The 13,889-nt window shown below is 40.3% G+C and overlaps 1 protein-coding gene across 2 annotated transcripts in view; it reads right to left on the minus strand.

Moving 5' to 3' along the window:
• Positions 1-3,697: 3,697 nt before the first annotated feature.
• The window catches only part of MYZAP (myocardial zonula adherens protein), a 112,279-nt gene continuing 102,087 nt past the window's right edge, over positions 3,698-13,889 (minus strand). Inside the window, exons 1-4 of one of the 2 annotated variants that reach the window (XM_054565366.1) lie at positions 11,958-12,226; positions 9,683-10,324; positions 7,082-7,286; positions 3,698-5,188 (exon numbers count right to left, since the gene is read on the minus strand). In XM_054565366.1, the coding sequence (XP_054421341.1) occupies positions 5,042-5,188; positions 7,082-7,286; positions 9,683-10,324; positions 11,958-12,070 (1,107 nt within the window). In that variant the 5' untranslated portion in view covers positions 12,071-12,226 and the 3' untranslated portion in view covers positions 3,698-5,041. Of the gene's footprint in view, positions 5,189-7,081; positions 7,287-9,682; positions 10,325-11,957; positions 12,227-13,889 lie in introns of those variants that run through there. The other variant, XM_054565367.1, reaches the window with a different exon arrangement.

Raw genomic sequence — 13,889 nt, forward strand, 5'->3', positions numbered from 1 at the left:
ATAGCTTTAAGTTTCTCCTCCCTGTCAAGGAACTAGTCAATAATGCAATTTGCCATGTTTTTTAGATGATTCTGTATGCTCTCCATAAAAGCTGGTTATATAATCCTCATATTTATTTAAGCACAGGCACTCTCGGCTTTTTCTGTACAGAGACAGGATCTTTTCTTTCCTAACAACTTCACTTATAGCGTTCCAGTCTCATGACGCCTGCAAAGGATAAACTGCTGGATTGTACCTGGTCCTCTGAATAAAGCCTATGATACATGATGTCACTTTTCCTTGCATCTCTTCTCCAAAAATTTTATGCAGCCAACTATCAAATGAGGAAGGAAGAGTGAAGGTATCAGCAGTGGCCAAATGGTCTAACAGTTTTAAGATGATTAAAAACAAAACATTCCAAGTACAAAAATTATCAGAAGAAAAATAGCTCTTTTATAGTGTAAATCAGAGACATGACAAATACCCTGTGCGTAATCTGAGCTCTTGCCTAGCATTAGCACTTTTCAAAGCTCGAATGCAACCTTGATTTGTGGTATTCATGAACAAAGCCATGCAATCCAGTGCCCAGAAACCTTGAGTGCTGGGTTCTTTGTGGCCTTGAGCAAATCACCTCAACATCCCAGTTGCAGGAAGCAGAGATAATTCCACACACTCTTTACCTTCCACCTTGACTCACAGCCCTTGGATGTCCAGAGAATACGATGTGGATTAGATATAGTTCCTATGAAAATGAAAAAGTATTATCCTATTGATGACTACTATGTAATGAGATTAATCCTCATAAAATATTCCATGGTTCAGGTTAAGTCCCAAACTCTAGCACTTAACTTCCTTAATTACTTGAACATTGAAGGGAAGAGTTCATGAGTACAGATGCATTCCATTTTCCTGTTTTAAACCTGTATTTGACATTTAAAAAGTTCTTTATTTGCTAACACTTCTCAGTCAAAACTACACAGTACCTACACTAAAAGTGTTCTGAATTTTCTATTTAACTTCTATACACTAAAAATAGTCATCTTAGTTGAAAGAGTAAGTGTCCTTTAGATTATAAGTGTCAATGTTCCAAATCTCCTAAGTTTCAAAATATAGAATCTTAGGGGGAAAAAATTTAGTTGTTTAATGACAGAATGCCCCACATTTTTTTTGAAAATCAATGAAGATTTGCACTATCAAGCATAATTTTTTGGTGGAACACAGCAGACTGATTTTAAAATTTCTATGAAAATGCAAAAGGGATCAAAGAGAGGACCCAGAAAGGAACATATGAATGCTGATTCGTGGCAGAAGCACACTGCTTAGTGCCAGGACAAGCTGCTGTGCAGAAGGATCCTTCCTCACACGGCCACAAATATTTCCAAGTAGAATAAAAAATGTATTGGGAAAGGCAAAATTATAAAATGCTTTTTAACTAAAAAGATTTTAAAAAGAGAGTATTTTCATTATTTCAGGATAGACCAAGATTCCTTAAAACAGGACACAAAAGACACCAAATATAAAAAAATTGGTAACTTGCCATTAAAATTTAGAATTTCTGGTCATCAAAAACACCATAAAAAGAATGAAAAGTAACCCAGAGAAGATAAGGATATTTACAACATAACCAAATAACGATTAGTATCAAGAATACATCCTAAAAGTTAACGAGAAAAAGACAGTTGACATACAACAGAAAGATGGAGGCAGGACTTGAATGGGCACTTTCAGGAAATCCAGTGGCCAATAAACACATAAAGATGTTCAATGTTATTATTAATTAGGGAAATGCAAAATAAAACCAAAATGAATGACTACTATTTCCTATTGGCTAAAATTAAAATCTGGCAATACCAAGTGTTGATGAACTGGAACGATCATACATGGCGGATGTGGTGGGGTGGGAATGTTAAATGTTAAAATGTGCCCACCTTACATTTCAACTCCTAGGTAAACATTCTACAGAAATTTATGTGCACAAATATGGTCATTGCAGCATTGCTTGTAATAGCCCAAAACTGAAAATATCATAGAAGTGATTATCACAGAATAAAATACTACTTATGAAATGGCACATTAAACAGCAATGAAGATGAATAAACCACACCTACACGTAACTTGAATATGAGAAGCAATGCTGAGTGAAAGACACCGGAAACAACATGCACTAGGATTCCATTTTACGTCAAAAGTGAGCAAAGCTAACCATATTGTTGCATACATAACTGGTAAAACAATTTTTTTCAGAGAAATAAAGTACTACCATAAAGGCAGGATAGTAGTTCCTGCTGGGGGGACAACTGGAGGGCAAGAGGGGACACACAGGGAGATTCTGGATACTGGCAGCAGCCTCCCTTCATTTGGTTTGTGATTACGTAAGTTTGCTTTATCCATTAAATTGCATGCCTGGTTTATGTACTTTTCTGTAGGTTGTATTTCATAAAATTTAAAAGAATGAAGGAGGAATTGTACTACCAAATATTAATGTTAATTAAAGCCATAATTATTAAAAAGTGTGGGGAAAATTAGAAGGCCCCAAGACAGGTCCAAGACACAAAAGACACCTAGCAACATTCTGACAGTATTACAAACCAGTGGGAAAATGGTGGTTTATAATACCAAGTTAATTGATCAACTATTGGCAAAAATTAAAATTAAATCTCACCTCATACAATATCCCCAAATAAATTTGAGGGATCAAAAATTTTCTTCTACAGATAAATATAAAAGTGAAATTTTTAAAAAGCACTTGAAGAAAATAAGAATAAATATGGATCCATCTTTGGGGTGGGAAAGACATGCTCAAGCATTCGTGCAAAGGCAGAATCCTAGAGAAAATTTACACATCAAAACACAATGAACTAAAATGACAAATAACACAGTAAAATAACATAACAAAGGAGAGGCATCTTAATTCGTAACTTACAAACCAACACAAATCACAAACTCTCCAAGAGAATATAGGAAAAATATGAATACCCAATGCCCCAAAGAATGTACATAAGTGGTCAATAAACATGAAAAAAACATTCAACCTTCATTAATTGAAGAAACCCAAATTTTAAAGGTAACCCTTTTCTGCATCTATTAATTTTGCAAATGTTTTAAACAACAATTTTCAATTCTGGGAGTTCGATATATTGCTAGTTGGAATGTAAAAGGACACAGTCTTTGTGATCAGTGATATGTATCAAGATTCTCAAAAACTTACCTTTCATCTAACAATTTCACTTCTGGAAAAGGATCTTCTGGAAGTTATTTTTGCACAGATGTGATTGTATTGTAAGATGTTGATTGCATCATTATTTAGAGTTGCATTACAATCAAACTAATAGAAAATAAGTTGATTTTAAAAGTTACAGTACACCAATAAATGGGGTTATTCTGCAGCTATCTAAAATGCAAAATATTTAATATGGGAAAATGTTTACAATATATAGAGCAAACTGTGAGTTAATGTATAGGATGATTGCACTACTGAAAATATAAAGGCAAATGAAAATATAAACATAAACATATAGTATGATTGCACTACTGAAAATATAAATGTATGTATGCATAGAAAAAAATATGTAAAACAACATATACCCAAATGTTCACAGACGCTCTTTGGGTAGAATCATAGGAATTGTATGTTTATGATGTGAGCCCCTTCATATTACCCAACTTCCCAGAAATAACATGTAATTATTTCATTCTGTAACAAAAGAACATCAAATAATTATGTTGTGAAATCATTTTCTAAGTTTTAATAACTAAAGATATTGAAATCATTAGCTCACTGTAGTTTTACATTTGCTTTTCTGGAGGCAAGGGGGATGGGAAGCAGGAGCTACACCTGGAAGTGCACGACACAGAATGGAGCCCTTCCTCTCCCATGTACATCTGACCTAAACGTATTTCCATCAAATTAAATATAGGAAAAGTCTCTTGTAAAGTAAGTTATTAAGTACCAGTAAAACATCACCATTAACATTTTGAAGTTCCTCTAATTAGTATTTTATTCTTGCTTTCAACACTGTTTAAAGGCCCCAACATATTAAAGAAATCTTTGATAATGTTATTAATTTCTCTGGAGACAATCATATAATCCGTTCAGGTTACATAAACATGTATATATAGATTGAGGTTTCTGTAGCCTACGTATGTATGCTTTGTTTTGGGAGGGGGACAATTTATTGACAATAATTCAATTCTGGCTTAAAAAAAAAAGTTTTGTTTTTTTTTTACCAAACTGAACCGATCATCTGTTAATAGCAATGACCTCAAGTCAGGTCAAGCGTAAGAACAGCTACTCCCTTCACCTTCATCAGCCATCTTACTTTCCAACATTTCATGTTACTCTGGGCAAATCTGGTCACTTAGAAAGACCAACCATCCTCCAGCATCAACTATAAGTATGTAGTTACACACACTTTTCTACTGAGCAGGCCGGCACCCTTCACCCCCACATTGTTCAAGGGTCAACTGTACTCCTTATTTGTAATCAGAAGATAACAATCTTCCAAGGGAAGACAGAAGAAGGAAACAAACATTTAAGCATTTTTCTGGTGTCTTCCTAGGTATTTCACATCCAATTCCTCAATAACTCCATGCAGACATGCATAAAATTCTTTACACTGCTCCCTTCATTACTCAAAAAATTAGAGAACTGTATCTTCCTAATTCATTTTAGGCGATGACTGGGACAACTAAATATTTCACTGAAAGGCAAGATATTTGATAGAGGTAAGAAGGAGGGGAAAAAAGTTACCTGCTTTCATCTGGCTTACAGAAAAAAATGTGCTCTCCTATACACTAAAATATCAAACAATACAACATACTGCAAAACTTTAATACAATGTGATTAAACACCATATTCAAATATTAAACTTTTCAACCACATGAAAGTTATCTTCTGAAAGACGACAAACTGGGCTATTTTTATAGCTATCTTTGTGTAACTTTATAAAATTATTTCCCTCAACAATGTCTGACACTGATCTTGATACTTGTTAGAAAGTCTGATGTAAGATAATGACATCTCAGCAGGCAGAGTGTTAGGACTGTATCCCAATGTCCATCTTCAGAATTCATCATCAGAGGACTGATTGTCATCTTCATCCCTTACTTCTCGGTATTTCCTCGAAGTCTCCCCTTCTGGATTATAGCTCTGCATTTTAATATTCAGTCTTTCAGCTAATTTTTGTGCTGCGAGCTTGGCTTGCATCTCCTTTAAAACAAAACATAAAACAAAAAGTTACACACATCTTTTCCCTACAATTTTTCAATAGGAAGTCACTGAAACAGAATGAGGATACAGAAGAATGCCACTCCACCTAGTGTTCTACAGCAATACAATGAGCCTGGCAACCGTGTCCTCTGCAGACACAACAGGGCGATGCCATGAGCTGCGAGCCTGCTGCAGTTGTAGTTACAGGCATCCATTAATAAACAGGGTATGGAAATGTCCCACTTATACATGACAAACTGAGTAGTCAGCTTAGCTCCACAACAGTTATAAACATGGATATATTTTTAGGTATGTGGGCACACACACGTATAAACTCACACAACAATCTGGGCTATCAAATGTCAAACATTACTCATGCTGTGCTGATTCTCCAACTGGCAATCATCTTTCCTAGATTAGATCATGACTTCTAGACTTAGGAGTTACATTTCAATGCCACAATGTAAATCAAAAAATTAATACTAAAAAGCTAACTATCCTTCTCCAAATAAAGTCCCTTGGAAACTACTATGCAGCAAAAAGTCCAAGTAAATACCAGACACTGGCAATGTGTTCATATACACCCAAGGACATTACTATCAACTGACGGCAGGTGGCAATGCTCATTTCTAGTTCAGCTCTTTACGTTTCTCGTGCTTTCTCCCAGACCACCTGAACTTCTTTATGTCCATCCCCGCAGGCCGTGAGTGTTACAGAAAGGTAAAACTAAAGGGGGAGCTGCTGCTACTACTCTGCCAAGGAAGTCAACTTCAAACTGAAGGATGTTCATTATTCAACCTAAAAATGTCTTAGAATAGGCAGTTAAGACCATATAGACCATTTAAAAAACAATTCATCAATGGTACAGCTGTAAGTAGGCAATAATTTTAACGCACCAAGAGGAAGAAAAATGGCTTTAAAAAGTGCTTTGAAAATGTTAATCCATGCCAACTGAGCATGTCGGAAAAGCCAAGGCAGAACAGCCTGGTTTTATAGTAACTGGTGTATTATACCTGATTAATATATAACTAAGCAATACTAGGAAGTTAGGCTGCTGTTTCCCCAGAGGTTCAAGTTATTACTAACTGTAACGAACCCTTTCTTTTCTCATTATGGTTCTAACACGTTTCTCTTTATTTGGTACACAAATGGTAAATTTATATGTTTAAAGTTCTATGTAGAACATACAGATCTTTGAAGACAGTCCTATACAAACTTGATTAAGTCACTAAACATACAAGATTCTCCCATCTTCACAAGGGTTTGCAGATTAGGCTTTTAAGTTTAGTATCCAATTGCTGGCAACACAGCACTGTTCCCCCACGCCGTTTATGGTCTCCCATGTATCAGAGGAGACGGAAGCTGGAAACCAGATTTTCCTGACTGTCTTTGCAGGGTTCTCAGTTAGATTCCACCACTCAGAAGCTCTCACATGGGTTTTATAAGGTAAAAGACATGAGAAGTGATACTACTACTATCCTAATGGCATGGGCTTTCAGAGATGTGAAATTTTGCAGTAGTCTCCTCACATTTCCTGGCAAATGTCAGTCTGATGTGGCAGGGAGCTGTGATCATCTCCTCGACCTTCATCACTGGTCACGCTTATCTTCATCTTCTTAAGGGAGGGCTGTCTTCCCTCTTTTGGGCTGTAACTTTGGTCTGTTTAGCCTCAAGCCTTAATTCTTTACCAGAACTGCTTCCTCCAGCTCTAGCAACTTCAAGACTTTTAAAACTCGAGGCACACATCTGAGAGCTAATGGCATTAACGGATCATTTCTCTAGCACCTAATTGCTCTGTTAAATCCTGTCCTCCTGGAACTACCTGAAGTAAATTCTGACTTATGCAAGCAGCATCCGACATACAGACAGGGAACAATTAATACTCTTAAATACCTCATAACTCTTTTTCTGCTGTTGCTGAAGTGCCAAAGATTCTTCTATGGAGAGCAGCTGTGTAGGCATATGGTGAAGTGGTAGAAGCCGAGCTGCTGTGATGTCATCAAGATGCTGCTTATCCCTGCGCCGCCTCTCCTCTGAGGAAATGGGAGACCCGCTTCTTTGCTGGTGACTGGATGAATTGTTCTGTTTTGAAGGTAACCTGAAGGAGGGAAAATGTACGCCATCTTTCTATATACATACATTTAGAACATTCACACATAACAAAAGTGGCTTTCAACCTTAGCTCTTTGCCCTTTCCGTCTCTCTTCAAACTTTATACTTGAATTGAAGCTATAACTTTTCATTTTATCTTTTCATTCAAAAAATATTTGCTTACTCTCCGGTAGAGGGAAATAAAATTGTCAACCGTTTCAGTGCAACCTAGGGTGGGGTAAAAGTAGGTTTACAGTTACATGTATGCTAAACAGAGTTTATTCTCGTATTGTTATTTTCCAAACAACTGTAAACCTACTTTTACTCCACCCTGTACAATTCTGCTGGTACCATGACTCACATCTATGCATTGTACACGGGAACATACAGAAGGAATTGGCCAGTTCTAATGGGAGACAGTGAGGCTATCAGAAAAACATCTAAACGCTGAAATCTCAGGAGTCTTGGAATACGTGCCCCTCAGGTAAATGAGGGGAAAGTGCACCCCAGCCATGGGAGGCCCATGACTGTGGCACACAGGAGGTGTAAGAGAGGGGGTACAGAAAAAGCCAGCCAGATAGGCCTAGGAAGTAGGCTGGGTCAGGCCACAGTCAAGAGTTCTATTCTATGTAGCAGGTTCCAAGTTGCATTTTACAAATTTCGCTCTAGCAGCAGTGGAGGAGGTGGACTGGTAAAGAATTAAGACTTGAGGCTAAGGAGACCATAGTTATAGCCCAAGAGACGGATGACAGCCCTCCCTTAAGAGAATGAAGCGTGATCAGTGATGAAGGTCAAGGAGATATATTACATAGGTCTCTGTGGCAAGAAGGTACAGTGATAAGGAAAAAGGAAGACACCTTGGGGAAAAAACAAAGAAGTGACACTAATAACTTAAGGGATATGGGAGAAAGGCAGTTTGGGGAAAAAAAAGAGTTTCACTTTGCACACAATAAACCTAAGGTGCCATGGACACCCACACAGTCACGTTTCACAGGTAACTAGCAACGTAAATCTCAAGTTCTAGAAAGACCTCAGCTAGAGGCAGATGAGGGGCAGCCTTCAGCATCCAAGTGGTAACGGAGCCAGAACAGGTAGGAGGCCGAGGGAAGAGCAGTACAGGAACCAAAGGACACTACTTGATTCCCCTTTCCAACCTCCAAGCCGCCGTTCAGGCTCCCCTCCGTCCCCATTGGCCTGTGGTCACCGACTGTCAGGGCCCGGCCTTCCCCGACCTGCTCTGACTGCACAGGGGCTCTGTCTTTTCAACGCCCTTAGCTGTTGGTGGCCCTCACTGCTATTCCCTCCCCTCCCCGTCCCTTTCCAGCTCAATGACAATATAAAACTGGGATCAGGGTATTCTCTATTATATTTACTGACTAAATAATGCTTATGCTTTTCTGTTTTCCTAGTAGTGAGGACAGATACTTCTCTGCACACAAGATGAAATTTAATCAAAGATTAATTTTACTCCTAAATACAAATTAATGCGATGTAATCCTGGTTTATTAGACCAAAGAAATAAAATGTTTGGGGTTAAATTGGGGTAGGATTAAACTTTAAAGTTTCTTTATAATAACAAAAATGGTTTTAGGTATTTTTAACTAGAGTTCTTCAGTTTTTCAAAGAAAGTCAGTAGTCCACTTTGTATCTGATAATGTTACATCCTTGTAAATCTAGGCTGGTACCAGTTGCTACTGCCTGACTTGAATGTTACATCTGCATACTAACATTCTTTTCTCCTCAAAGGGCTTTTCTTTTTCTGAAGGTCTCAGAAACTATAAAAAGGAACTTAGAAGCAGAGTTGTTTGTCCCCTCCTGCCTCGATCTGTTTTCGGTTATTTTTAACCCCTTCTCAGCTTCCCTCCCTCTGAAGTTGTTATATGGTTTAATATTCTCCCAAGTGTGTAAGTCCCGGGTCCTCATCTAGGTCCTAAACTCTTTGATGAGAATCTTTACTTCTGTGTCACCACAGCACCTGCTGCTTACCCGGGGGGCACACAAGTACTTTTTGCTGAGACAGTCTATCAGCTTCTGCTATTGCTTTTTCCTTAGCTGGCAGTCTAATCAAAGAGCGGAGCCGTATACAAGAAAATGGTTCTGAAAAAAAATCATAATAGATTCTCTAACTCTGTTTATTATGAAACACTGGCTAAGTATCCTGAAATTTAATACTCCATCTGCTATTTAAAACCTTTCTGAAGGACTTAGCTAAAATATTGAAGTATTTTTCAACATGAATCCTTCACTCCAGCCAGGCTGGTCTCACTGTTTCGCCAATATGCTCGTCCCTAAACTACAAGTAATTTTCAACCAAAGTCCACTGAACTTTAAAGCATTCTCCCAATTTTTTGAGTTTAACAAATATTATGTTCCTATGACAGGTCTGTTTCCAATGGTACTTACACATTGAGTTTAAATTTACGTGCTGGGGGCACTGGGTTTTTGGCTCGCATGTCTAGCACTTCCATGTAATGAGGCTTCTTCTGTGTCCCAGTACAAAGGCCTGGCAGGCTCTCAGTCCTTGTGTTTTCTTCTGAGTGGCGTTCACTTGGGTCTGCAATGGTGATCCTTTGTAACTTATCAATAAATAGGTCGTCAGAGCTGCTGGAGTTGTCTTCTGCTTGACCTGACACACGACGCTGAGGGAGACGCTCACTAGCTTTGGGTGAGGAAGGCGCACTGGCTCTGCTGCTGGAACCTGGGCACTCGTTCACTGTGTATCCAACCTCAGGAGCCTCTTCATCACCTTTGTGAATAGAATGTACCAGTTCCTGTTGTGAGGTTGTTTCAGATGACGTGATGTTGTCTACAGAAGAACAGCCAGGAACCAGTGATGAAGAATCAAGTATCTGGTCAGAATTCTGGGCCTTATCTATGTCCACATCAACTGCAATTGCTTTTTGCCTTGGCTTACAGTCTAAACTAACAGGATTAAACAGGTCGCGTTTTCCTCTAACTTCTTCACGTTCTGCAATGGCAGCTTTCAGTTTGGCAACAGAGTCTAAGATCTTTTTACCGTTGTCGGGCAATCTGCAAATGAATTTTCTGTCAAATGGAAAAGAACATGTGTACATTAGAACGATGTTTTTAAACTTGAGATATAAAGAAAAAGCATTACCTTCAAAGGGAGAAAAATCAATCTTTAAGTTTTAAAAAAATCTGACTTTCAACTGCCCGGAAGCAGAAACGTAATTATCCAAATACCCTCCAAAACAAAGGGATCAAGGGAGAATAGGGAATATGCCTCATTTGGCTCATTTAATTGGGGTTTCAGCAAAAGTGTTTTAAGCATATACTGACATAAGACATTCTAAAAATCAACAGTTTTTAAAAATATGATCTCCAGGACCTTCCTGAGGAGGGGAGGTGGATGGGTCTACAAGGCCAAAGTATTTTCATAATAATAGTAAGACACAATTTGCCATTTTCACTCTAACTTTCTCACATGGGTGCAGTGGAGTTTTCCAGAAGCGACAAGATGTGTGACTATCATTGCTGTGCTGGCTAATATAATATGTGAGCTTGTGTATTCTTGTATTTTAAAGATTTCTCACTTGTAATTCCTAATACACGGACAAGTAGCGATAGATACAACAAGAACTCTTTGGGATACTCGGTAAGTCTTAAAACTAGAAAGGGGTCCTGAGACCAAAATGTTAATTTGCTGCTATACATCAAAAACCCATTCTCAAGAAGTCAAAATACTTGTGTCGACTAAGAAGCCCCCAAGTGATCATTTGTCCCGTTTGCTGAGCGATCAAGTTCCTTTTCTGATTCCCCTTGTGTTAGCCATACAATAAATGGGGAGGGAAGGTTACACTCAGGCCCTACATTCTTTCTCTGACACTACATTCATTCTCACGATTTCCACTATTAACGGCCCCTCCAGGTGGGATCCCTCTAGTTTCCTAGCCTTCTCTTCGCTTCTCATCTCATCTCAAAGCTTGAGCCTCATGTCCACTTCTCCAGCTTTGAACTAGGCAGGATGACCTCTCCCCGCAACTCGGCACTAAACCTAACTAAAAACAACCGCGGGTCTACTCCCCTCCCGCAAAACTCAGCCATCTCTGTCAGCTACCTACTCCAAGTATTCCAAGCCTGATGTAGTTTCCCCAACCCCACAATTACTTTTCTAGTTCACTTTCTTACAACCTCTTTTCTGGAAAACTCTCTGAAAATACCCTCCTACTGGGTTCTGCCTCTTACTCCTTCGAAGCACCCTGCGCCAAGCTCATTTGGGTTTCCTGTTAAAATCATCGCGCCCCTGCTATAATCCATGAAGTCTGCCAACTGAGTGAGAGTCACACTTTCTCTGCCTAAGAAACCACTCTATGTCCCACTCTTTCCCATTCCAACGGTTCCTGTAAAAACAGGATCTAGAGATGAAACTGACAAGCTGTTTGGGACAGGAGTTAGGGAGCCTACGAGGAGCTCATGAGGAGCTGACTCGCGAAGCCGCGGCTCCGCACCTGAGCCAGCGCCACGGGCGGCAGCGCCGGGCCAGGACGCGGCCGGCTCTGCGGCTGTAGGCCGTCCGTTCGCCCGCGGGGCTGGAATGTCGCTGACGGGGGCAAGGTCACCTTCCAGGGAAGGGAATGGGGCTGGGGAAGGGGGGGACGCGTCCCAGGGAGCCCGAGCCGAAGGAACCTGGCGGTGGCTCGGCGGCACCCAAGCTTACACGTTGCGCAAAAGTCTCTCCTGGCGCTTCAACATCTCCTGCAGCTCCGCCAAACTCCGCTGCCCCAAGTCCTCGGGAGCTTGGGGCTCGAAGCCGCGGGGCGGCAAGGACATTCTGCGGGGGCTGAGGCTGGGGGGGTGGTGAGCACTCGTCTTCTTCGGCAGCCCCCGCGGCTAGCGCCGGATCCGCGGCCGGCGGGGACTCCGGGGCTCGAGAGGGAGTCGCCATTTTCCCGGAAGGACTGGTTTTTCGAGAGCCGACTCGAACTTTATTGAAACGCCGGAAACAAAACACAGGCAAGGAGAAGGGGCGCCTAGAGGAGCGTGCAGGAGCGGAAGTTACGGAGGTTGGTGTCTCGTCCCGGGTCCGCGCGCGCTCGCCCGGATTGTCACTTCATTAGCACTTCATTTGTCGATTTAAAAAGTTTTTACTGTGTGCTACTGTGACCCCAGCAATAGCCACCGACCCTGCCATTGTGGATTTAACACGTGATGGAGGGGACAGGCAGACAAACAAGTAATAATAAAACAATAATAACAAAAAGATTGGTGTGGGCACCAGGGAAGGTATCAGAGAAGTGAAATATTAAGTCAAAACCTGAGTGATTAGTTAGCTATTGGTGAGGTTGGGAGGCCATGGTCTGCAGTGTAGTGCCCCCTTAACCAAGTGGAGTCTTGAAATGCTTGAAGTTGGAAGGATCCTTAGGGACCGGATTTTCTTAATGGGACTCTGTGGCATTTGGAGCCAGACTGTTACTCATTTTGCGGCATTGCCTCGGGCATTAAAAGACATTAGGTGTCTGGCTTGAGAAACTCTTTAACGATTTCAGATTTTGCCTATAGTAAAACAGAGCACAAAAAACATAGTAAATAATTACAGCGCACCAGACTAGTGACAGCACCAGCTTTCAAACTCAAATGCTCAGCCACTCTTTCTACAACACTAATTTGAAAATCTCCTTCACTTTATGCCTATTTCCAAATGTTTAAAATTATCGAAAGACTTTTTTAAGGCTAGTGGAGAAGAGGAAGGCAGAGTAATAAGCATCCCATCGAGCTCATATCATCTCTTAATAGTTCAGCTCCCAAAGCTAAAAGGAAGAGTGGGAAGCATGCAAGAGTCACAGCAAGTATCAACTGGGAGGCTTGAATATCCCCATAATATCCAAAGCTGCCTCCTAATTCTTTGATATGGAAAATTTAAGTTTTCTCTGTCCTAGGTAAGGTGCTACAATAAACATAGCAATTCCCTCCTAATCAGACAGAAACTCTAGATAAAATCTAAAGCTACTCCAGGGAGCATAGTTGAAGCCATTTCTGTGTCCTCCCAATCTAGTCCATTCTGATCAGATTAACTGATGTATCAAAATTCTCAACATAAGCCCGGTTTTCAAGATCTTTAATAATATTCTCTAGCCATAGCTAAATAAGAAATACTTGAGTAAAGCCTTTGATTTAGGTAGCTGTCCACTGGCAAGTTACCCCAAAACCTCCCTCACTTGCTCCTGGGCCACAGCTGAAGCCCTTTGTTTCTCCCACAGTATTGAACCCCTTCTTCTGGTCCTGGACCACAGGTGTCTTCAAGGCAAGGATGCCTTTCTGTCAAGCCTCAGAATTTCCCCCCAGTTCTTTTCCTCTTATGGAAGGCTGTTCCTTTCCTCCTAGTCCATTGCAAATTTTAGCTCAAGTCTCACTTCCTCCCTAGACTATTCCAATCCACTTCTCTCTTTTGAGCATAACTACAGTGCTTAGTAGAGTCAGAACCTCATTACATAAAGCATACTGTGCTTCTCCAATTTTGTTATGCATGGTGATTTCCTTATCCTTCCTAATAAAATTATAAAGCCTGGGGATTAAGTAAGGGGGCTATGTTGGTACTTTCCCCTAACACTAAATGTTAGGGGAAACACTAAATTGACTAAATCTCCCTCTC

The sequence above is a fragment of the Pteronotus mesoamericanus genome, unplaced genomic scaffold (genome assembly GCF_021234165.1).
Source record: "Pteronotus mesoamericanus isolate MK-2021 breed Mesoamerican mustached bat unplaced genomic scaffold, CSHL_Meso_final contig_164, whole genome shotgun sequence".
In the NCBI taxonomy this organism is placed as follows: domain Eukaryota; kingdom Metazoa; phylum Chordata; class Mammalia; order Chiroptera; family Mormoopidae; genus Pteronotus; species Pteronotus mesoamericanus.